The 24061-nt window shown below is 44.2% G+C and overlaps 1 protein-coding gene and 1 pseudogene across 2 annotated transcripts in view; one reads left to right on the forward strand and one right to left on the reverse strand.

Moving 5' to 3' along the window:
* LOC310791602 (intermembrane lipid transfer protein VPS13C-like) overlaps window positions 1-24061 on the forward strand; it is a 98344-nt pseudogene that overhangs the window by 45186 nt on the left and 29097 nt on the right. Inside the window, exons 36-43 of the transcript in view lie at window positions 1385-1710; window positions 2151-2540; window positions 4688-4792; window positions 5892-6062; window positions 6296-6421; window positions 7877-8010; window positions 10743-10869; window positions 12018-12253. The product of the transcript in view is annotated as an intermembrane lipid transfer protein VPS13C-like (transcript). The remainder of the gene's footprint in view (window positions 1-1384; window positions 1711-2150; window positions 2541-4687; window positions 4793-5891; window positions 6063-6295; window positions 6422-7876; window positions 8011-10742; window positions 10870-12017; window positions 12254-24061) is intronic.
* On the reverse strand, window positions 15385-23890 carry LOC310791142 (putative nuclease HARBI1; the record flags this gene model as incomplete). Its single annotated transcript, XM_083652838.1, has 3 exons — window positions 15385-15801; window positions 22754-22868; window positions 23097-23890. 3 exons carry the CDS (start codon window positions 23888-23890, stop codon window positions 15385-15387), a joined length of 1326 nt encoding a protein of 441 aa, XP_083508964.1.

The following is a 24061-nucleotide window of genomic DNA, read 5'->3' on the forward strand; positions in this document are numbered from 1 at the left end:
CCTCACTGCCCCGCTGCCGCTGTGCCTGGCTGTGCCTGTCTGCGTGGCCGCTCCCCGAGGAAGCCCGGCTGGACTCGCCCGCCTCTCGGAGCCCTGGCCGAGAGCTCCGATGAAGCCCCTGCGACTCTGGTCATATTTACGCTGCGTGCCTCAAAGTGTGCTCCATCCGCAATCCACGATGCAAGTTTGCAATCCCGCACCGCCAGCAATCAACGCGAAAACGAAAGCGCCTCCGCCAATCCATTTTCATGAGAATGGAAATGGATCACACTGCTTTTTGCTTGCCTTCCTACTTCCTTGTCGCCACTTAGTGGGTCGGTGGAATGGGTTGTACACGTTGTACACGTCCAATACTTATATAAGATATGTAAAAGGGTTAGATGCACAACCCCCCGTTAAAAAAAAAAAATCGATGCCAAGGACGTGTTTACACGTTGTTGGCAGTCAACAGCTGGATTCTGAAAACGTGTTTACACGTTGTTGGCAGTGAATGTGTTAAAATGAACAACAACACCTGTTTGATACTCCCTGGAGTGCACATAGAAAACATTATTGAGGTGATTTATGTGAAAATTATCAGATGAATATGTTTGAGTTATGATTGATAATACAAATTCCCCAAAAATAAATAAATTACCGTATAAACACATCCATATATAAAATAAAATGATAAAAAATCCAAATGAAGATACCTGTTTTTGCAAATGAACTCTTCATATACAGATCCTTTCCAAAAAATTAGAATATCATGGCAATACCATGGATGAACGTGGGCTTCAGCAGTTTGTCAAGCAAAGACGATTCAAATATTTGTCGGAGATTCAGAGGGAGTGGACTGAGGCTGGAGTCAGTCATAACTGAGAAGTAACTGCTGATTTTCTTCACACTATTCTAATTTCTTGAAATACTGTTTGGGGGGGTTTTCTGGAGCTGTAGGCCAAAATTATGAAAAATGAAACAAATAAAGGCTAGAAATATTTCACTGTGTGTGTAATGAATCTATAATCTATGAAAGTTTCACTTTTTGAAAGGAATTATGGAAAAAAAATAACTTTTCATGATATATATATTTTTTTGGAAAGGATCTGTATATGTATATGTATATGTATTTGTTTCCAGGTGAAACTGTAAAGCAGACCGTAAATCCTCAACTTTTGTGTCCAGCAGACAGAAATGTTTTCTGCCTGCTTCAGACAGTTTTAAGTCCATGGCACATGAAAGAAACACAGATGTTTGTTTGGTGTGCCATGGCTGTCTGTCCTTGTTTGGAGACATTTTCCGTTGTAGGACATTTGATTGGTGTACCATGGGCTTTAGCCTTGCAGCCCTGCAGGCAGGCGTTAGTGAGTATTGATTGATTGATTGATTGATTGATTTTATTCAGTATGGGTGACCTCTGCCTACACCCTCCCCTCCCCAAGGCCCAGCTGTTTGTGCGCCCGGCAGGCCATCTGGAGGGGCTCTACGGAGCCTCCTCCACCTGCGTGTCGTGGAAGGAGCAGGTGCACCGCAGCTCTGAGGTGCGCTCTGTGCTGCGCTGCCCGGCCACAGACAGCAGCTTCCTGCCTCTGAGCCTCAACATGCTGGCACAGCCTGCAGCACATCACCACCACCAGAGAGGAGGACTGGGACCCCGCCTACATCATCCACCTGCACCCTGTGGCCACGCTGCGCAACCTGCTGCCCTACACGCTGCGCTACCTGCTGGAGGTACGCTCACCACACATACTGCCAAGTCTGATCTGAATAGTTTTCTCTCCTGTGTTTATGAGTTAAGAACAGGTGGGGAAAGGTTTTTGCCAGGATCATTTTTCTAAATTTATTTTTTTGCCAGGTTTGCCTTTGTAATAGGTACTTATTTAATAATTAATATTAATATTAAGCTCAGAATTTCCTAGATTTGTTTTGTTTTCTCACTTAGTATTTATTATAATAATATGCTACCTGGAGAATGCCACACTTAAGTTCCTGGAGGGTTTTTAGGCAATTCTCCTTCACATTCAATGATGATTATATTGTATTTTTTGTAATTGATTTTATATGTACAACAACTTGCCTCTCTGGACTTCCGTAGTGAGTTAATTGAAACTATTCTAATTGACTCTGATGTGTAAATCTAAGGGTTAGTGTTTTTATAATCGCCTCCCCAGGGTTCAGCAGAGTTCTATGAGCTGCAGGAGGGCAGCTCCTCTGACATCCTGAACGCTCGTATCTCTGGAGAGATGATGGAGCTGGTGCTGGCTCAGTACCAGGGCCGTGACTGGCACGGCCACGTGCGCGTGGACCCGGACCTGCCCGAGTTCTTCCCCGTCTCCTTCACCTGCGACTCGGACCCCCGGCTGACGGCCGACGTGAGCGTGCATGTGACGAGAGCGCACGGCCGCCTGCTGCTGTCGGTCTTCAGCCCGTACTGGATCATCAACAAGACGTCGCGCGTGCTGCAGTACCGCGCCGACGAGCTGTCCGTCAAACACCCCGCAGACTACCGAGATGTGGTGCTCTTCTCCTTCAGGAAGAAGGCCCTGTTCAGCAAGAGCAAGGTAGGCCTGTTAGCACGACCCAGGTGGAAGTCAAAATGCAGACACTTGTCGGTGGTTGAACAAACCCAAAGGATTTATTAACAAAATGTTGTGCGGGCTGTCAGGCAGGAAATCAGGATTCCTGGGAAGCAAGAAAAAAAACAAGATCAGTACTGGACTCCAAAAAACACAGATGAAAGTCAATAGGAAAATACTTGGAAGAGGTTAGGATAATGACACAATACCAATCATAAGTCATTTCAAGGATCTGACACAGCTTGAAGGGAGACCGGCATACAGGTGCATCTAAAAAAATATATATATAAAACGTTTTTTTTTTTCATGATTTAATTCAAAAAGTGAAACTTTCATATATTCTAGATTCATTACTTTTAATTTGGATGATTACAGCTTAACTCATGAAAATCAAAAAATTACACTCAACAGGTTGAAGTGATGTCTCGTCATAGACGCTGGGTTAGCTGGCTCAGCCTGGCTGTGGACGTGGTCAGGGTGGGGTAAATCCCCCGTTCTATCCATTCAGCAAAGCTGCTAGCCCGGCCCAGGCAGAGACGATCAGGGATTTAACCACCGCAGTAAACGCACATCTGAGCAGATGTCTTGTGTTCTGCTCTAGAACCCCCAAACCTGTAGTTTAAAGCCGCAGCACCTTCCCTTGGTGAGTCAGCCCATTGAGATATATTGGCGGTTTTACCCCACTCGCACGCCAGCCGTTTAACATTTTGTGGGCGTTCCCACACATGCCGACTGTCTCTATACTTGGTCGGGGCTCCTTTTGCAGGAATGACTGCATCAATGCGGCATGGCGTGACGTGTTTAGCAGCAATGGCAGGCAGGAGCAATTATGTTCAAGGAAAATCAAAAACAGAAGAAAAAGCACACACAAAAAAATGTGTTAACACATTCACTGCCAACAGTTTTTTTTTTACTGTAGGTAGCTTCTGCCAAGGTTTTTTTTTGAGGATTCTGGCTCATCTTTCAAGAGCCGAGGATTATTTTCTGCTAGGATTTTGTGAACACAAAATATCTCAAAAGAACTAATAGAATGTGTGCTTTCTCTGTCTAAAAGAGTTAGTTTGTAGAGTTAGTAGTTATGTAGGCATTAGCAGTTGAATACAGCATGGTTTCAGCGTCTGAAAATGAAAGGTGAGAAAAATGCCTTTTTGTGAAATTCGATAGAACAGTCACTTTAACCATTTATTTTTGGCATCAAAGACATCAGACATCTAAACAATTTGTTCTGAACAGTATTTTCCTCCATAACAGCACCCGCACCCCCCTCTCCTTCAAACTCCTCCCTCCGTGGGCGTTCTCCTCCTCCCTCCTTGGCTCTGCAGCGGGTGTGTCACAAGCAAGTTTCTGCTGCCTGTCTGCTGCCTGGCGGCCCCTCGTCGGGCGAGCCTGGATGGGGCTCGCTCGTTTCTTGGGGTTTCGGTTGAGAGCTTTGATAAAGCTTTTGCGATTCTGGGCTTTATGCTGCGTGTTTCAAAGTGTGTTGCACCCAGTCTATTTTTGGAACCCCCCACCGTTGTGCGCCACCGTTGTGCGCCAGCGCGAAAGCGTTTTCGCCAAACCATTCTACAGTATGAGAATGGTTTCCTCACGCTTTTCCCTGCAGTTTTGGCTCGCTTTCTCTAGTCTGGAGAGCACTGTCGCTACTTAGTGGGTCGGTGGAATGGGTTGTACACGTTCGGTGGCTCCCATATTTTTATAGGAGACGTAGGGGGCTTCGATCCACGTCCCACCGTCAATTTTTTTTTTTTTTTTTTTTTTGACGAGTTGACTCGTCATTGGCAGTCAACCGTTGGTTTCTGCTTGACGAGTTGACTCGTCAACGGCAGTGAACGTGTTAATAGCAGTATATTATTTTTTATCTTTCATTATAAAAACAATATATGCACTCATATAAACGTATAAATACCTGTAAACATGCAATCAACCAAACTTAAAACAAAACCATCAAAGACAAACCAAACGGAAACTAGATTACTGTATGCAAATAAACCAGAGAAACCAAACCACTGTATCCTTGAAATTAAAAGAAAAAACAAGGAAACCGCTGTGTGCTAACAGCTGTGTGCTAACAGTGTGTTAACAGCTGTGTGCTAACAGTGTGTTAACATTGTGTCTCTCCTCCTCTGGTGCAGCTGCAGCTGTGTGTCTCCACCTCCTCCTGGTCAGACGGCTTCTCTCTGGACACGGTGGGCAGTTACGGCTGTGTGCGCTGTCCCTCCACAACCATGGACTACCTGGTAACATCTCATACAGTGCCTCCTCTCAGGGTGCTGTCTGTCTGTCTGTCTGTCTGTCTGTCTGTCTGTCTGTCTCTCTGTCTCTCTGTCTGTCTGTCTGTCTCTCTGTCTGTCTCTCTGTTTGTCTGTCTGTCTGTCTCTCTGTCTGTCTGTCTGTCTGACAGAGAGACAGTGTGTTAATGTCTGTGTCATGAGCAGTATGAGGCAGACCGTTGGGCAAACTGGTCTGTTATTCCCAAACTGAACTGGTAGCAAGACCAAATGGGAATATACAAATTATAGGAACACAAGAATTCCCCCCATCTGTGTATTTTTGTTGTTGGACATACTTTAGTAAATCTAAATGTCAATATATTTTAACACTATTTAATTCTACATATGCTACACAGATGGAAAAAAATAGGAACTTAGAAAGGTTATCCTGGTAAAACGTTTGTCACCTGTTCTTAAAGCATAAGATCGCCCACAAATAATGATCTATTATCTACTCAGCCCCATGCTGATGGAAGGACAGGGTTTTTAGTCCGCAAAATATTTGTGGAGTTTCACAGCAAAACGCTGTCGCAGCATCCTCTGACCTAAACCATTTAAGTTGATGGTGACCAACTTACAAATTTTAAAAAAGGGCTCCATATACTCCTCACTTTGGCTTAATTCAAGTCTCCACAAGCCTTGAGATGCCAAGTTGATTTGAAAATATGTAATTTACACCATGTTGTTAGCTGAAATCTTCATTGTAGCAGCCTGCTACCCCCCCCCCCCCCCCCCCCCCCCCACACACACACACACACACACACACACACACACACACACACACATCCGTGGCTACAGTGAAGATTTCAGCTAAAACAGGGTGTAAATCACATCTGTTCAAGTCAACTTAAACCCGCCCTTTCATCAGCATGGGGGTAAGTAGGTAATGACTTGATCTTCATTTTTGGGTGAACTTATCCTTTAAGTCATAAACACAGGAGAGAAAACTATTTACATCAGACGTGTGTGTGTGTGTGTGTGTGTGTGTGTGTGTGTGTGTGTGTGTACGTGCGTGTGCATGTGCATACGTGCATGTGCATGTGTGTGTTTGTGTGTGTGCGTGCAGGTGGGGGTGAGTATCCAGATGAGCAGCTTTAACCTGACCCGTATCGTGACCCTGAGTCCGTTCTTCACGCTGGTCAACAAGTCCTCATACGAGCTGGAGGTGGGCGAGCTGCAGGAGGGAGATGGAGATCACGCCTCCGCCACCAGGTGGCACTACATCGCCTCCACTGAGGTCAGTGAGCCGGACGCTGCCTTTACTTCTCCGCTAGTGATGCGCGCGGCCTCCCCAGAACCCGCTGGGTCCCGCGGGTTGGCCCGCCCCGCAGGCGGTCTGCGTCCGAAAATTAGGAAAATTGTTGTCAGTTGTTGTCTTGTGTGTTGCAGTGTGTTTCCAACGGTCAGTTGTTGTCTGTGTGTTGCAGTGTGTGTTTCCAACGGTCAGTTGTTGTCTGTTGTGTGTTTCAGTGTCTGCCTCTGTGGCCGGAGAGCGTGGGGGGCCGCCTCTGTGTTCGAGTCGTCGGGTCTGAATCTTCCTCCAAGTCCTTCTTCTTCAACAAGCAGGACAACGGCACCCTACTGGGCATGGACCAGGTCAGTCTGCAGTAGAGGTCTTCACGGGTCCAAAATCACGGACCCGGCCCCTAATGGACCTGGGGAATTTGTGCCCGAACCTGTAATGGACCCGTCTATTATTAGAAATCTGAGACCTGGCCCCGTTCAGATCCGAGACATACCGAGGCAGAGACTAGTGGTGTCGACGTCAAAGTTGCTTGTTAACTGCTACAAGTTGTATATCAAATTAAACTTTGTGCATCTTTATTAACTATTATTATAGCATTCTCCCCTGGTTGATGCTGCCTAACGCTAGTTAGATAGTACAGTGGCAGTCTCACTCTCTATGCTACCGCCATTCCTTCGCCCAAAAACACACACAACAGCGCTAGAAACAATCACATACATGTTGTGACTTGTGTACTCACCATGCGATCATCGAATAATAATCCAAAAGTACGGGAAACAGTCATCTTCAATTAAATCCATAGCGAGAGGAGCCAGCAAGAGGGTTACCTCTCTGCAACGAAAATCACTTCCTCGTTTGCCTGAGGCGCATGTGTGCGCATGTGTCCGCATGTGGTCACATGCGCCTCATGTAAACGAGGAAGTAATTTTCATTGCAGATGGGAACGCTCTTTGCTAGTTATTTTCTCTATGGATTTACTTGCAGTTTGTGACAACAAGGCTCACGTGTGCTGTTTTGATGCGTTTCTCTCGTGATCAGCGCTGATCGCCGGGTCCACTCGGGTCTTATTGGACCCGGCATTTCACTGTCAGAGCCCCGAGACCCGTGACAATCGCTACCGGAACCGACCCAGACCCCCCGGAGTCACTTCTTTTGAATGGACCCAGACCCGGCCGGGTCGGAGCCTCGGGTATTCGGGGGGTCGGGCATACCCGAAGACCTCTAGTCTGCAGTGTTTACATGCACTGCTCATCAATCTTTGCACACTGGAATACGTTCATCTCCGAAGCCCGTAGGAATGCATGGAGCATGGGTGTGGAGCTACTTGTCTCATCGTTTTGCCAGGGAAAGTGAAGGGAATGTTTTCTAATAGATAATTAGATCAATCACCTAAAAACTATAAAACATTTCAAACATTTCATTGCAGGATGATCATGTTTTCTTTGGTGTGTCACCGCAAACACAATCTCACACACACACACACACACACACACACACACACACACACACACACACACACACACACACACACAATATCATCAACAGGGAAAAGGTGAAAAGAAAATATTTATTTTCCATCGTAAAATATAAAAAACACACCAAAAATAAAACACACCAAATAAAAAACAAAAATTAACCCAACTAAGCTGTTTTAGTTTATACAAAAATATAATATAATATATTATAATATAATAGAATAGAATATAATAGAATAGAATAGAATATAATATATTATAATATATTGTGCACATTTGATTTTGGGGGTTAAAAAAATAACAAATATCTGTCTCTCTCTCTTCTCACAGTATGGAGGGATCATCGTGGACGTGAACATCTCAGATCACTCCACTGTTATCGGCTTCACTGACTACTATGAAGGAGCGGCTCCGGCTCTCATCGTCAACCACACGCCCTGGGTCACAGTCTGCTACAGACAGAGGTCAGTAACCACACGCCCTGGGTCACAGTCTGCTACAGACAGAGGTCAGTAACCACACGCCCTGGGTCACAGTCTGCTACAGACAGAGGTCAGTAACCACACGCCCTGGGTCACAGTCTGCTACAGACAGAGGTCAGTAACCACACGCCCTGGGTCACAGTCTGCTACAGACAGAGGTCAGTAACCACACGCCCTGGGTCACAGTCTGCTACAGACAGAGGTCAGTAACCACACGCCCTGGGTCACAGTCTGCTACAGACAGAGGTCAGTAACCACACGCCCTGGGTCACAGTCTGCTACAGACAGAGGTCAGTAACCACACGCCCTGGGTCACAGTCTGCTACAGACAGAGGTCAGTAACCACACACCCTGGGTCACAGTCTGCTACAGACAGAGGTCAGTAACCACACACCCTGGGTCACAGTCTGCTACAGACAGAAGTCAGTAACCACAGGCCCTGGGTCACAGTCTGCTACAGACAGAGGTCAGTAACCACAGGCCCTGGGTCACAGTCTGCTACAGACAGGTCAGTAACAACACGCCCTGGGTCACAGTCTGCTACAGACAGGTCAGTAAAAACAGGCCCTGGGTCACAGTCTGCTACAGACAGGTCAGTAACCACACACCCTGGGTCACAGTCTGCTACAGACAGAGGTCAGTAACCACACGCCCTGGGTCACAGTCTGCTACAGACAGAGGTCAGTAACCACACACCCTGGGTCACAGTCTGATTACTGATTACTCCTTAAAAAAATTATAAAAGTTACTTTACTGATTACTTTTTCAAAAAGTAACTAACTACGTTACTAGTTATGTTTTTTTCCAAATACCTTACACTTAAGTTGTTACATGTCTAGCATGTCACTGTATTAATTATTTTCGCTTTGGTATTATATAGGCTATGTTAAAAGAAGTAAAGGCATTTTACTTTGAAATTCGGTTAGAAAGAACAGGAAGTGGTGTGTTAAGACTGGCTAGCTTCACACTGGAAAAGATGTGAAATGATAGTCAGTCAGACAGTCAGACAGACAGATAACGTGAGTTTAAGAAAGATGGTGTTACTGTCGGAGTGGTAATAAAACAACACAGCCTCAATGCAAACGTTTCAAGCTTCGTTGCTGAAAGAAAAGTGATGATGATCTGTCAACATTCACTGGGCCGTCTGACTACGGTCAGAAGGCTTTGACGAGAAGTTTAGGAAGTAACAAAGTGTACAACACTTACCCAAAGTGGATCTGTTCATCCAGTGAACTGTTACACCAGTGGTTCTCAAATGGGGGTCCGCGGACCCCCAGGGGTCCGTGGCACTTTGCCAGGGGGTCTGCGAAAAGTTTTCAGGTAAAAAATAAATAAAAATAATAATAATAAAAAAATAAAAATAAAAACATGTTACTTATTCCTTCTCAAACTACTTCCTACATGGTGCTAGTCTATCAAAATATCTTGGCTGTCATTGATTGTGTTGCATAGTGGTTTTCTGTACTGTTGACAAATTGTGATATTGTAAGTCGCTTTGGACAAAACAAAAGTGTCTGCTAAATGACGTAATGTAAATGTAATGTAATAAAAAAAAAATATATATATTTTTTTTTTGCAAAATCTTCATAGTTCAACGAAAATAGTTTATGCTTTAAATCTAAAATAGTTCATGGATCACATTCTAATAACAAACCTATCAAATTAAAAGTCAAGCACGTTACCGTGGAAACAATTAAGCTTAGCCCAAAATCACAAATCAGAATGAGGGGGTCGCCGGTATATTTTCTATCTTGTAAGGGGTCCTTGGCTGAAAAACATTTGAGAACCTCTGTGTTACACCACCCAAGTCTACCTCACGCGGCGTCGCCTTCAATTTAGCCTCCATCCCTATCCTCCATCCCCGCATATTCTCTCTCGAGGTAGCCAGCAAACGTCTTTCACTGTGTGTGGCTGTCAATAACCACAGGCCCTCGGTCACCCTGTGCTTCAGACAGGTCAGTAACCACAAGCCCTTGGTCACAGTCTGCTACAGACAGGTCAGTAACCATGGCAGTAAGAATGGCTGCCTCCGGCTCGAGCAGTAACATCAACGTTCATTGAGTTTAAACAGCCATAAGTGCAGTTATTGCAGAAATAGACACAATAACAACAATTAAACAAGTACAGGAGTTGCACCAGCGAGGTTTCTCAGCAGAAAATATGTTTTCGCCGTTGTTCTGAGTGGATTTAGATTTGACTGGAACTGATGCTGATTGGCTGAAGGACTGGCTACTTCCACCCACTGAAATGACTGTGCACAGCGCTGAGTCCAGACGGATCCACAGAACCAAACAGTTCACACATCTGGATGGTTTTAACCAGGCTAGTGTTAGAATACTGTTTCCACACTGTCTCTATATATATCTCTATATTTATCTTTCTCTATATGAATGTGTCTGTCTGTCTGTCTGTCTGTCTTGTGTGTCTGTCTGTGTGTCTGTCTGTCTGTCTGTGTGTGTCTGTCTGTCTGTGTGTCTGTCTGTCTGTGTGTGTGTCTGTCTGTCTGTCTGTCTCTATCTGTCTGTCTGTCTGTCTGTTTGTCTGTCTGTCTGTCTGTCTGTCTGTCTGTCTGTCTGTCTCTCTATCCTTCTGTCTGTTTGTGTGTCTGTCTCTCTATCTGTCTGTCTGTCTGTCTGTCTGTCTGTCTGTGTGTCTGTCTGTCTCTCTGTCTGTGTGTCTGTCTGTCTCTCTGTGTGTCTGTGTCTCTCTCTCAGTGGTTCCTCTGTGACTCGTCAGTTGAAGCCAGGAGAGGCTCAGAGGTTTTCTTGGGAGAATCCGGCCGGCGTTCGGACCCTCAGCTGGAGCTGCAGTGAACATTCTGGACAGCTGGACCTGGTCAAGGTAAGAGACACTTACTTAAACCCTTCTGACTCACTTTAAAAATGTTCCCCCCCGTAGCTGCCATCAGGCTATTCAATTTGCACTATAAATAATTGTATGCTGTGTATACATGCACTTCTCAGCATATATACTTTTAGTTTTTAGTCGGTGGCTGTGGGAGTAACAGTTATGCACTTGTATTTTTCTACTTTTAGATTTTAGATATTCAAGTCAATTTTTGCACATTCAGCATTTTAGTAGAAGTCAGTATTTTAGTACAAAAAAATACCAAAATATGTAGGGCAATACAATATATATATATATATTAGGGGTGTCACAATATATCGTCCCACGAAATTTCGCGATAGTAAAACGTCACGATATGTATCGTTGAGATGAAATCTCATATCGCAAAAAAAAAAAAAAAAAAAAAAAAAGTTTTTTTTTTTTTTTTCTCCCAAAAAATAGACTAAGAAACGTCTTTGTTTGTTGAAGTTCAATGTGTGGAAAGTAGTTCAGTTGAACAAGTCTCTGAAGAGACACATGAGAAGTTATACAGGAGAGAAACCATTCAATTGAGTTTCTGGCAAAACTGTTTACTTGACAGGAAAAACTGAAGATGCATAAAAAATAGATTAAGAAAAGTCTTGTTGTTTGAGTTTGAAGAAAAACTGAAGATGCATAATGAGAAATTATACTGCTGAGAAACCTTTTAGTTCAAAGTAAATCTAAGTGACGGTGTAACTAATTCTATTTCAAGATAAGCCTTATCTCCAATCTCATGTTTTTTCTAGTTGTTATTGTAATAACAATTTCCCACAACAGCATGTTTCGTATTTGTGCATTTCAAATAAAATACTACTTTTCCAGTCATATATTGTCATTATTCAAGTTTAAAAAAATATTGTTAAAATCGTATCGTATCGTATCGTTATCGTGAACCCAGTATCGTGATACGTATCGTATCGTGAACTGAGTGTATCGTGACACCCCTAATATATATATATATATATATATATATATATATATATATATGTATGTATGATTTTGAATGTCACTGCATTATGTGACAAAGTAATTTCCTGCAAAGAATCAATAAAATATCTAATCTGTTTGTCTGTGTGTGTGTGTGTGTGTGTGTGTGTCTGTCTGTCTCTGTGTCTGTGCAGGATGAGTGTGGTCAGTTTGCGTATGACAGCCTGTCTCAGGTGCACTGGGTGTCCTTCCTGGATGGGCGTCAGCGGGTGCTGCTGTTCACGGAGGACGTTGCCGTGGTGACGAAGGCGCGGCAGGCGGAGGAGCTGGAGCAGTTCCAGCAGGAAGTCAACGTGTCGCTGCAGAACCTCGGCCTGTCGCTCATCAACAACACCAACCGCCAAGAGATCGCCTACGTCGGCATCACCAGGTACGCACACCCCACACACACACACACACACACACACACACACACACACACACATAGACACAGGGAGCAGGGGCGGGGCCAACAGCAACCATGGACAATCTTCAGGGGGATCATGATCTACAAAGCCCTGAGATGCAAGAGAGGAAAATAATTTGGCGATCCATTTTCTAAGTCTGATCTAAATAGTTTTCTCTCCTGTGTTTATGACTTGGTGAATGTTACAAAAGGGGTCTTAAAGTCGAGCTGAACCCAAGAATGACTTTTCTTTTCTTTTAGTTCAAATACCTGGGTATGCAGTGCACCTATTTAATAATGTATGCAAAACAAATCACAACAATCTAATTTCTTTAGTTTTTCACACTTTTTCACGTCAAAAGTTCGTTTTTCAAGATTTCATTGATAACAGTAATTTACAGTTTGCTGACGTCACCCAGTACTATCAAATTTCTACCCCATTTCAACCAATCATATCATGACATGCAGCTGTCAATCAAATCTTCATTTCTGGATAATTTTCTCTTCCAAATGAAGTCGAAAATGGCGCCTAGTGCCTGTCATTTGGCAGAATTCCTATCCCATAAACTAACTACTAACTTGGCCAATTGTTAGAAACATGGATAAAAACAAAAACTATAATCTCTAAGAAATGTAACTGGCTCGTTAAAACGCGCATTCCAGGGATATCGTATCGTTATAGCAGCGATAATGGCGCGCGCATCCGAGAGCTTGGTTGTCAGGGGTCGCACTTCGGAGATTCCAGGCCGACGTGCTGCATTCTCCGCTCGGCAACACGAAGGCAGCTGAGCTCCACTCCTCCCGTCACCAGGCTCTTCCCGAGGGGAGCGCCACAACACACTGAATCGCACTCGATTTGGAGGCGATTATGTGTGGTCTGCAAAAACCTTCACATGGAGGGAATTTGAAATTTTCATTTTTTGACATCTTCATAAATTAGAAACTCTCCCCTATAGAGTATATAACTTATTGAATGACTGCAATAGCTCTCAGATCAAAAGTTATTACGGTAGTATTTTAATGTTATGTGTCTAAAAGTAAAATGTGAGAAAGGCTTTAAACATTCCACATTTTATTTTCTAGAGTGGCATTCCACCAAAACAATACTTCTCCCTTTGTTTTATGAAAATAATTATTCACCGTGATGTACTAAACAGTACTACGGAGATGAAAGTAACCAAATCACTGAAAATACATGAAAAACAAATTTTCAACCGTCTTTTGCTCATTGCCAACAAGGTGCAGCAGCAACATGTTTCTGCAGACCACCACACATATGATTGACCATGATTAGAATTTAAGAACAAGGAAAGAAAGAATCATCAAAAAATCAAGTTTATTTACAGGAAATAGCCACCTCCCACTTAGAAAATGTCACAGCATTTGTAACAAATGTAACAATGGCTGTTAACATACATAGAAAGAAAGCCAACGTCTTGAAGAACGTCATGCTGTAAAAAAATGAAAATCTGAAAAAACGAATGTATCAATATTATGTACAATATTTACATACTCAAGTAGAAAAACAAAAAAACTTTTTCAAGTAATAGCTTAGCATCACATTGAATGTAAAGCTTGTTTTTCGGGTGCCTCCGGCTCCTATCCACTTCTGCACAATTACAGTATAATGGAAGGTGTTTGCACATCACACACCTAGTCATGTTCACACACACATCCAACTTGCTTCTTATAGCAAGTTCATTATAGCAGCTATGCCTTAAAACATGGGTCAAGACATCTGGACAACACATCTCACTGGCTTCCCCCTCATGTTCGTTGTTGTCTGGTCTGACATCTGACGTGTGTAAACAGTAGGGATGGGTGCGAGTGCTCGGGTACTCGAGCACTCGTTCATAACGTCAGTATTCGAGTAACGTTTCTGCTGTTCGGGTACTCGCCCCACTCCCCACCCCTTTAAAAATGGTAGAAGACCTACGCACGCATCGTCATGTGGATCTGGCAGCAACCAGCAGCAACTGCACGGCCGGTCTCGCTGTGTTTCCCTCCCATTCAACGAACACGCCTGGGTTTCTTGTGACTAAACTCTATCAGGCGTCAAGTCAGCCAGAATGTACCAAGTACGTCATCCGCTTTGTTGCTTTCAAAATAAAATGCTTATTTGTAACCTTATTTATTTTGAGTAATGCGTTACAGCCACAGTTTCACGCCATATAACATCACAACGAGTATTTTGATACAAGGATGCTGCTTCATTCATTGAAATACTTTTTCTCCTCCAACGTGCATCAATAAGCTATTTACTTTTGTTTAAGTAACATTATTTTGAAAGTTTTAACCGGAAGTTTTCCAGCTCTTCCCGAAAATGTTGGCTGGAGATATTCTCCCGAATGAGAAGCACGCTTCTTCATAGCGCACGCCCGATAAAACTAATTCAAAACGTTGCACTAGTTTACTGACTACACTGTCGTTTCCCATAACGTTAGTCACAAGAAATGTGGAGAAAGAATCACTTTTTGGGAGACAATCGCATCATGGTGATCACTATTCAGCAACAATGGACATGTATTGGAAATCAAATGCCTTCGCTTGTTTCACAACTTGTCTGCTCCAAAGCGCTAATCCAACCATCGGAGATACTGTCTAAAGGTAGGCTTTATATGTTAGCTTAGCGTCACCTAATATCACAGTCAGTCCCTCTCCTGACAAAAATGCTCCAGGTAGCGCTTTTTCCATTCAAAAATGCAAACGTTATGTGTGAACAGCCCGATACACAGCAGATTACCCCTGCTCAGTCATTACCATAGTAATCACACAGCCCGCCCCCCCCCCCGCGCGAGTACTCGAGCACTCGTTCAAAATAGAAGGAGAGTACTTGACTATTTAAATTGCTTAAAATGCCCATCCCTAGTAAACAGTCTACATGTTTGTTGTTGTCTGGTCTGACATCTGACGTGTGTAAACAGCCTACATGTTCGTTGTTGTCTGGTCTGACATCTGACGTGTGTAAACAGTCTACATGTTCATTGTTGTCTGGTCTGACATCTGACGTGTGTAAACAGTCTACATGTTTGTTGTTGTCTGGTCTGACATCTGACGTGTGTAAACAGCCTACATGTTTGTTGTTGTCTGGTCTGACATCTGACGTGTGTAAACAGCTACAAAATGGACATAATAGCATCCCGGATAGCTTGGTGAGATGGTTCATGTTCACCATAGTAAGCAACACTGTGAGGAGCAGGGAGGTCTGGATGCTCAGTGTTCCACTCTGGTAAGAAATGCTCCTTATGGATCTCACAGATGTTGTGTAGAATACAACAGGCGACCACAACATCCGACACAAAGGAGGTAGAAATGTCATTTCGCTTGGCCAGGCACCTCCAGCGACCTTTGAGACGTCCGAATGCACTTTCTACCACCGTCATCGCCGAGCCCAGCTTGAAGTTGAAGGCTTTCTGCTGCTCAGCGAGTAGGTGGTCGCGTGTGAAGCCCGTCATCAGCCACTTCCTGATGGGGTACGCTGTGTCTCCGATTAGATGCACAGGGACTTCCACTCCGTTAACAGTGATGGATTTCTGTGGAGAGAGCAACGCAGATGTGTAAATACGTGTAGCAGTAAACACACAGTTAGTTTTGTCAGAAAGGTGTCAGGTGTGTCAGCTCTGTTAAATACGTGTAGCAGTAAACACACAGTTTTGTCAGAAAGGTGTCAGGTGTGTCAGCTCTGTTAAATACGTGTAGCAGTAAACACACAGTTTTGTCAGAAAGGTGTCAGGTGTGTCAGCTCTGTTAAATACATGTAGCAGTACACACAGTTAGTTTTGTCAGAAAGGTGTAAGGTGTGTCAGCTCTGTTAAATACGTGTAGCAGTACACACACAGTTAGTTTTGTCAGAAAGGTGTCAGGTGTGTCAGCTCTGTTAAATACGTGTAGCAGTAAACACACAGTTAGTTTTGTCAGAAAGGTGTCAGGTGTGTCAGCTCTGTTAAATACATGTAGCAGTACACACAAGTTAGTTTTCTCAGAAAGGTGTCAGGTGTGTCAGCTCTGTTAAATACGTGTAGCAGTACACACAGGTAGTTTTGTCAGAAAGGTGTCGGGTGTGTCAGCTCTGTTAAATACATGTAGCAGTACACACAGTTAGTTTTGTCAGAAAGGTGTCAGGTGTGTCAGCTCTGTTAAATACGTGTAGCAGTAAACAGTTAGTTTTCTCAGAAAGGTGTCAGGTGTGTCAGCTCTGTTAAATACGTGTAGCAGTACACACAAGTTAGTTTTCTCAGAAAGGTGTCAGGTGTGTCAGCTCTGTTAAATACGTGTAGCAGTAAACACAGTTAGTTTTGTCAGAAATGTGTCAGGTGTGTCAGCTCTGTTAAATACGTGTAGCAGTAAACACAGTTTTCTCAGAAAGGTGTCAGGTGTGTCAGCTCTGTTAAATACATGTAGCAGTAAACACAGTTAGTTTTCTCAGAAAGGTGTCAGGTGTGTCAGCTCTGTTAAATACGTGTAGCAGTACACACAAGTTAGTTTTCTCAGAAAGGTGTCAGGTGTGTCAGCTCTGTTAAATACGTGTAGCAGTAAACACACAGTTTTGTCAGAAAGGTGTCAGGTGGGTCAGCTCTGTTAAATACGTGTAGCAGTAAACACACAGTTAGTTTTCTCAGAAAGGTGTCAGGTGTGTCAGCTCTGTTAAATACGTGTAGCAGTACACACACAGTTAGTTTTCTCAGAAAGGTATCAGGTGTGTCAGCTCTGTTAAATACGTGTAGCAGTACACACACAGTTAGTTTTGTCAGAAAGGTGTCAGGTGTGTCAGCTCTGTTAAATACATGTAGCAGTACACACACAGTTAGTTTTCTCAGAAAGGTGTCAGGTGTGTCAGCTCTGTTAAATACGTGTAGCAGTAAACACACAGTTAGTTTTGTCAGAAAGGTGTCAGGTGTGTCAGCTCTGTTAAATACGTGTAGCAGTAAACACAGTTTTGTCAGAAAGGTGTCAGGTGTGTCAGCTGCTCTGTTAAATACATGTAGCAGTACACACACAGTTAGTTTTGTCAGAAAGGTGTCAGGTGTGTCAGCTCTGTTAAATACGTGTAGCAGTACACAGTTTTGTCAGAAAGGTGTCAGGTGTGTCAGCTCTGTTAAATACGTGTAGCAGTAAACACACAGTTAGTTTTCTCAGAAAGGTGTCAGGTGTGTCAGCTCTGTTAAATACGTGTAGCAGTACACACAGTTAGTTTTCTCAGAAAGGTGTCAGGTGTGTCAGCTCTGTTAAATACGTGTAGCAGTAAACACACAGTTTTGTCAGAAAGGTGTCAGGTGTGTCAGCTGCTCTGTTAAATACATGTAGCAGTACACAGTTAGTTTTGTCAGAAAGGTGTCAGGTGTGTCAGCTCTGTTAAATACGTGTAGCAGTAAACACACAGTTTTGTCAGAAAGGTGTAAGGTGTGTCAGCTCTGTTAAATACGTGTAGCTGTAAACACACAGTTAGTTTTGTCAGAAAGGTGTCAGGTGTGTCAGCTCTGTTAAATACGTGTAGCAGTACACAGTTAGTTTTGTCAGAAAGGTGTCAGGTGTGTCAGCTCTGTTAAATACGTGTAGCAGTAAACACACAGTTAGTTTTCTCAGAAAGGTGTCAGGTGTGTCAGCTCTGTTAAATACGTGTAGCAGTACACTAGGGATGGGCATTTTAAGCAATTTAAATACTCGAGTACTCTCCTTCTATTATGAACGAGCACTCGAGTACTCGCGCGGGGGGGACGGTGGGGGTCTGTGTGATTACTATGGTAATGACGGAGCAGGGGTAATCTGCTGTGTGTGGGGCTGTTCACACATAACGTTTGCATTTTTGCATGGAGAAAGCGTTACCTGGAGCATGTGAGGAGAGGGACTGACTGACTGTGATATTAGGTGAGGTGACGCTAAGCTAACGTCTAAAGCCTACCTCAGACAGCATCTCCGATGGTTGGATGGATGGCATTAGCGCTTCGGAGCGGACAATATTGTTGTCAAACAAGCGAAGGCTCAATTCCAATACATGTCCATTGTCCAGTATCATCCATTTTACTTTATGATCACTGTTACACTAACGTAAATCCACGGATTACAAGGTCCGGTGTTCTGCCAAAAAGAGAAAACTGACCACTGACCAGTGTGATTAACGTTGCAGCTGCAGCTAAATAGTGATCACCATGAAACGATTGTCTCCCAAAAAGCGATTCTTTCTCCACATTTCTTGTGACTAACGTTATGGGAAACGACAGTGTAGTCAGTAAACTACTGCAAAGTTTTGAATGAGTTTTATCGGGCGTGCGCTATGAAGAAGCGTGCATCTTTCTCCTTCGGGAGCATATCTTCAGCCACTATTTTCGGGATGAGCTGGAAAACTTCTGGTTAAAACTTTCAAAATAATGTTACTTAAACAAAAGTAAATAGCTTATTTATGCACGTTGGACGAGAAAAGGCTATTTCAACGAACGAAGCAGCAAACCTTGTATCAAAATACTCGTTGTGATGTTATATGGCGTGAAACTATGGCTGTAACGCATTACTCAAAATAAATAAGGTTACAACTTTTATTTTGAAATCAACAAAGCGGATGACGTACTTGTACATTCTGGCTGACTTGACGCCCGTGCAGTTCATGCTGCCAGATCCACATAACGATGCATGCGTAGATTTAGACCATTTTAAAGGGGTGGGGAGTGGGGCGAGTACCCGAACAGCGGAAACGTTACTCGAGTACTGACGTTATGAACGAGTAGAGACCAGGCAGCCGATATGACGTCATATGCGCGTTTAATATCTTATCGGTAACGGTTTTAATGTCACCGATAGGACCGATATGGGGGAAATGTACATATACCTTCAAAATTAGCTTTTTTCAAGGTTAATGCTTACTTTGTCCAGCAGAGTGCGCCACGAGGTCACAGGGCAGCTGCCTTCATTTGTTTCCCCAGCCCCCCTCCCCTCTCCCTTCCCCCTCTTCTCTTCTCCAAAAACAAGCCCGAACACAGACAGCAGTGCGTGCAACAGGCGTGCTGATTTCCCCCTCTCTGCTCTCTGGCCACTCCGCTTCAGCCCGCAGCAGCAGCCCGACACACAGGGACAGACACAGTGAAAATGGCAGCGGTTTGTTCTGAGAGTCTGAAGCCGCCCAACGCTTGTAGGGAAAGCAGATGCACGAAGTGAAATGTGGAAGTATTTTGCTTACGTTGCCGACAGCGAAGGCAAGCCCCTGGACACATCAAACGAAGCCAGTCTGTAAAAACGGATAAACATCGAACCAGCCAGGCTATTTCTCTCAGACACGGATCCCAACTTCTTCAAATATTATAGTTCAAAGACTGGTTAGCGAATGTGAACAGGGCCCGAAATTATATTTTAGCTTTGGCAGTGGTGATCAGGGGTCTGTCCGCCACGTGGCGAGTAATGTTTTCACCGTCGCACTTTGGTGTTGCTGCGGCTTCTCCTCTCCTCTATCTGCCTGCTGCTGTCTGAATTTCACAGAGGTGGGGGCTGAGCGCTCCTCTCTCTCACACACACACACAGCAAGTGTGTGCTGCGTAAACACCGTGACACACGAATCAGCCACACAGCGCGTCTCTCAAACTCTCCTCCGCTCTCCTACATGTGCTCCTACATTCTTGCAGTTGCGCCCTCACGAGTGGTCAAGCAGTTAACTAGTACTAGTGTACATGTATCTGTTGTCCTGTTTTGTCCTGTGTACTTCACCTACGGAGTCTTTCTCCTTCTGGTAACTTTACATAGGTTTTCAGCTGTATTGACTTTGCTTCACTTTCATGCACGCTGTGGCTTGATGGTTCTCTCTCTCTCTCTCTCTCTCTCTCTCTCTCTCTCTCTCTCTCTCTCTCTCTCTCTCTCTCTCTCTCTCTCTCTCTCACACAACTGAAAAAAATTAACCCCTTGCTGCCTCCCAGGTGCAACAGTACCCTCACTCACTCTCTCTCTGTTAGTATTGTATAGCTGTAGTTTAATGTTAGTATTAGCCTATTACTGTAAATGTACTACAATTTTGGTTGTCTTGCAGTGCAAATTAAACCACCATGGTTAGTGTATTATATTCTTGACTGCAGTGCTGACGATAGTTATATCTTGACTGTGGACTGGCAGTTTTGAATCGGCTTATGACTGTTTCATTATATAAACAGCGAAGTTTTGGTAAACAACATGCCATGTTTTTGATAATAAATGAAATAACGTTTCTCATTGGAATTTAATTAAAATATGATAGCCTCGAGTAGAGAATATAGGAGAATGTAATGTATTAATAATGTTACATTTACTGTAACTTACTGTACCAGTTTGCATAGTCATATGCTCATATCGGTGCAAAAGCTGTACACAATCCACATAGAAATAGGTCTATTTTCATTCCAGCTCAAAAATTCACTATATCGGTTTCCTTATCGGCTATCGGTGATTTTCCTGCCTCTAGTATCGTTATCGGTATCGGTTTGAAAAAACCATATCGGTCGGTCTCTATGAACGAGTACTCGAGTACCCGAGTACTCTCGCCCATCCCTACAGTACACACAGTTAGTTTTCTCAGAAAGGTGTCAGGTGTGTCAGCTCTGTTAAATACGTGTAGCAGTAAACACACAGTTAGTTTTCTCAGAAAGGTGTCAGGTGTGTCAGCTCTGTTAAATACGTGTAGCAGTAAACACACAGTTAGTTTTCTCAGAAAGGTGTCAGGTGTGTCAGCTCTGTTAAATACGTGTAGCAGTAAACACACAGTTTTGTCAGAAAGGTGTCAGGTGTGTCAGCTCTGTTAAATACGTGTAGCAGTAAACACACAGTTAGTTTTCTCAGAAAGGTGTCAGGTGTGTCAGCTCTGTTAAATACATGTAGCAGTAAACACACAGTTAGTTTTGTCAGAAAGGTGTCAGGTGTGTCAGCTCTGTTAAATACGTGTAGCAGTAAACACACAGTTAGTTTTGTCAGAAAGGTGTCAGGTGTGTCAGCTCTGTTAAATACGTGTAGCAGTAAACACACAGTTAGTTTTCTCAGAAAGGTGTCAGGTGTGTCAGCTCTGTTAAATACGTGTAGCAGTAAACACACAGTTAGTTTTCTCAGAAAGGTGTCAGGTGTGTCAGCTCTGTTAAATACGTGTAGCAGTAAACACACAGTTAGTTTTGTCAGAAAGGTGTCAGGTGTGTCAGCTCTGTTAAATACGTGTAGCAGTACACACACAGTTTTCTCAGAAAGGTGTCAGGTGTGTCAGCTCTGTTAAATACGTGTAGCAGTACACACACAGTTAGTTTTGTCAGAAAGGTGTCAGGTGTGTCAGCTCTGTTAAATACGTGTAGCAGTACACACACAGTTTTGTCAGAAAGTTTGTCAGAAAGGTGTCAGGTGTGTTAGCTCTGTTAAATACGTGTAGCAGTACACACACAGTTTTGTCAGAAAGTTTGTCAGAAAGGTGTAAGGTGTGTCAGCTCTGTACAGATATATGCCACAGTATCACTGTGATTGCACCCTGTATGATTATTACATGTGAAAAGTGACGACAAGATGACCTGAGGCTCAAAACGTTGTCTTAGTCTTAAGAAGTAAAGCATTATTTGGAGCATAAGTGTGTGCAGGTTCCATGATTACATGTGACACGAGAGAGAGAGACCCGGGTCAGCTGGGTGAAGGACTAAGCATTGATGGCACACGTTCTACCAGGTGATGTCCAACATGTGAAATTACATTACGACATTTGGCAGACGCTTTTATCCAAAGCGACTTAAGCTTAATTTATACTTATTAGAAAGTGTCGCTCAGCACATGGTCGCAGACGAAAAATAAAGTGTCGCTCATGTTGCTGCATTTATGCTTCTCTCCGCGGTGCAACGGTCACGTGACGCTAGAGACAGAGGGAGGCAGAGAACTAGTGCAGTGCAGACAGCCAAGAGAGGGAATGCTGTCAGTGAACCGGAGGCAAGATGTAACTGCAGCCGCATATAACGACACACAACCACACAATCACCTCCTCTCTCTCTGGGAAGTTGGTCACGGTGTTCTTTGTGATTTTCACGAAGTCATACATCAAGGACATGCTGATAAAAATACCGGGGACAAGCTCATTACCGTAATTTAATTTCAGCGAAAACTAAAACAAGGAAGTCGCGCGTGCCCGTCTATATAGCCAATCAGACTTGCGCGACATTATGTGACGTAGTCAGCGACACTAGACATTTCACCAGGTAGCAGACGCTGCTCGCAGACACTTGAAAGTGTCGACTCAAGTCCTCATTTCTGTCTGCGACCGTTTCAAAAGTGTTGGCAGACGAAGCATAAATTGGGCTTTACAATAACACATTTTTGTCAGCAATAGAGCAATTAACTATGCAACACAATCTATGACAACTACAACTTCGGAAGGAATAGTGGTAAAGTTTAAGTTCGTTTTTTTTTTTTTTTTAGAGAGAGAGAGAGAGAGAGAGAAAGAAGTTAGTTTTAAGAATGGAATAAATTGATTGATCTACAGATAATGAGTGTAAAATGGAGTACATATGTATTTACCTCACGTGGGAAGAGGTACCCGTCTTGCTCCTCGGCCTTCCTGTAGATGGGCGAGTTGGAAAACACCTCAGCAGCATGAGAGCGACCAGGCCAACCTACAAACACATGTGTGAAGCTGGAGGAACAAAAATACAAGACACATACAGATCATCCATCACAATGAGAAAGTGGTTTGGTGTAGTTTGTGCACAAGTTATATAAGATACACAGACAACACAATACGTACAAATACATTTACAACTTAATACAAGATATAAACAGAGTATTAAAGTGTGACAAAGTACAAAGTTAGCTAGGCCAACTTGTTGATTTCTTTTTTTAGCACAAATGCCCTGCTCCTTACCAGCATCTGTGATCAACAACAGCTTGTAGGACAATGGAGTGCCACCCATTCTGATTGTAGTAGGCCGGTGCGTCGACATTGGGGGTGGGGATGGGGATGTGTGTGCCGCCGATGGCACCGGCACACTGTGGGTACCCCTGGCCCCGGCTGGCAAATGCGTCCACCGTCTCCTGAAGACGAGCGCCACTCGGCAGGTCAACAAAGCGTTTATAGAGCAGCGTCTTCAGCGCTCTGGTAACCTGGCGTACCAACACGCACACCGTGGCGACACCGACGCCAAAAATACAACTGATGGAGCGGTATTCACACGGGGTAGCGTACCACCACAACGCCACGGCGAGTCGCAGCCGAGGCTCCAGAGGCTGCCGCCAGTTTGTCGTCCTGCGCGTCAGGTGTGGCCCGACGAGTCCCGAGATGAAGCCGAAGGTGTCCCGCGACATACGGAAATGACTGCGCCACTCGTCGTCGTTGAAATTGTTGAGGATGTTGGACCAGAACACGGGCCCGTGTGGTCTCTCTCTCCTCCACATGCGTCTCTCCGAGATCAGTCCGCACTGTGCGAGCAGAAGCAAACGTCTCCGCCTGCGGCTCCTGAGCCTGGCGCGCCTCGCCTCCTCGAAGCGCTCCCGGCTCCTCTTCAGGTCCTCCTCGAACCTCGCCTCGATCTGCTCCCACGAATCCGCCATTGTTCCCATCATGTGGAAGAGGAGCGTCAGCAACTTCGCTCGCATTTGCAGAACATGAACGGCTACCAAAAGCACAGCAGCCATGTCTGGCGGCGACTCCGGCGCCATGTTGTTGTTGTTTTTGGGAAGCTGCGCGGCGCGTTTGTTACACGTCACACTAGACGTCCACGCTGTTGTCTTTTAACGTCGGTTCACGGCACGCCTCCTTTCCTTCCTTTAACGTCGGTTCACGGCACGCCTCCTTTCCTTCCTTTAACGTCGGTTCACGGCACGCCTCCT

This window comes from Poromitra crassiceps (assembly GCF_964638095.1).
Source record: "Poromitra crassiceps genome assembly, chromosome: 16".
NCBI lineage: Eukaryota > Metazoa > Chordata > Actinopteri > Beryciformes > Melamphaidae > Poromitra > Poromitra crassiceps.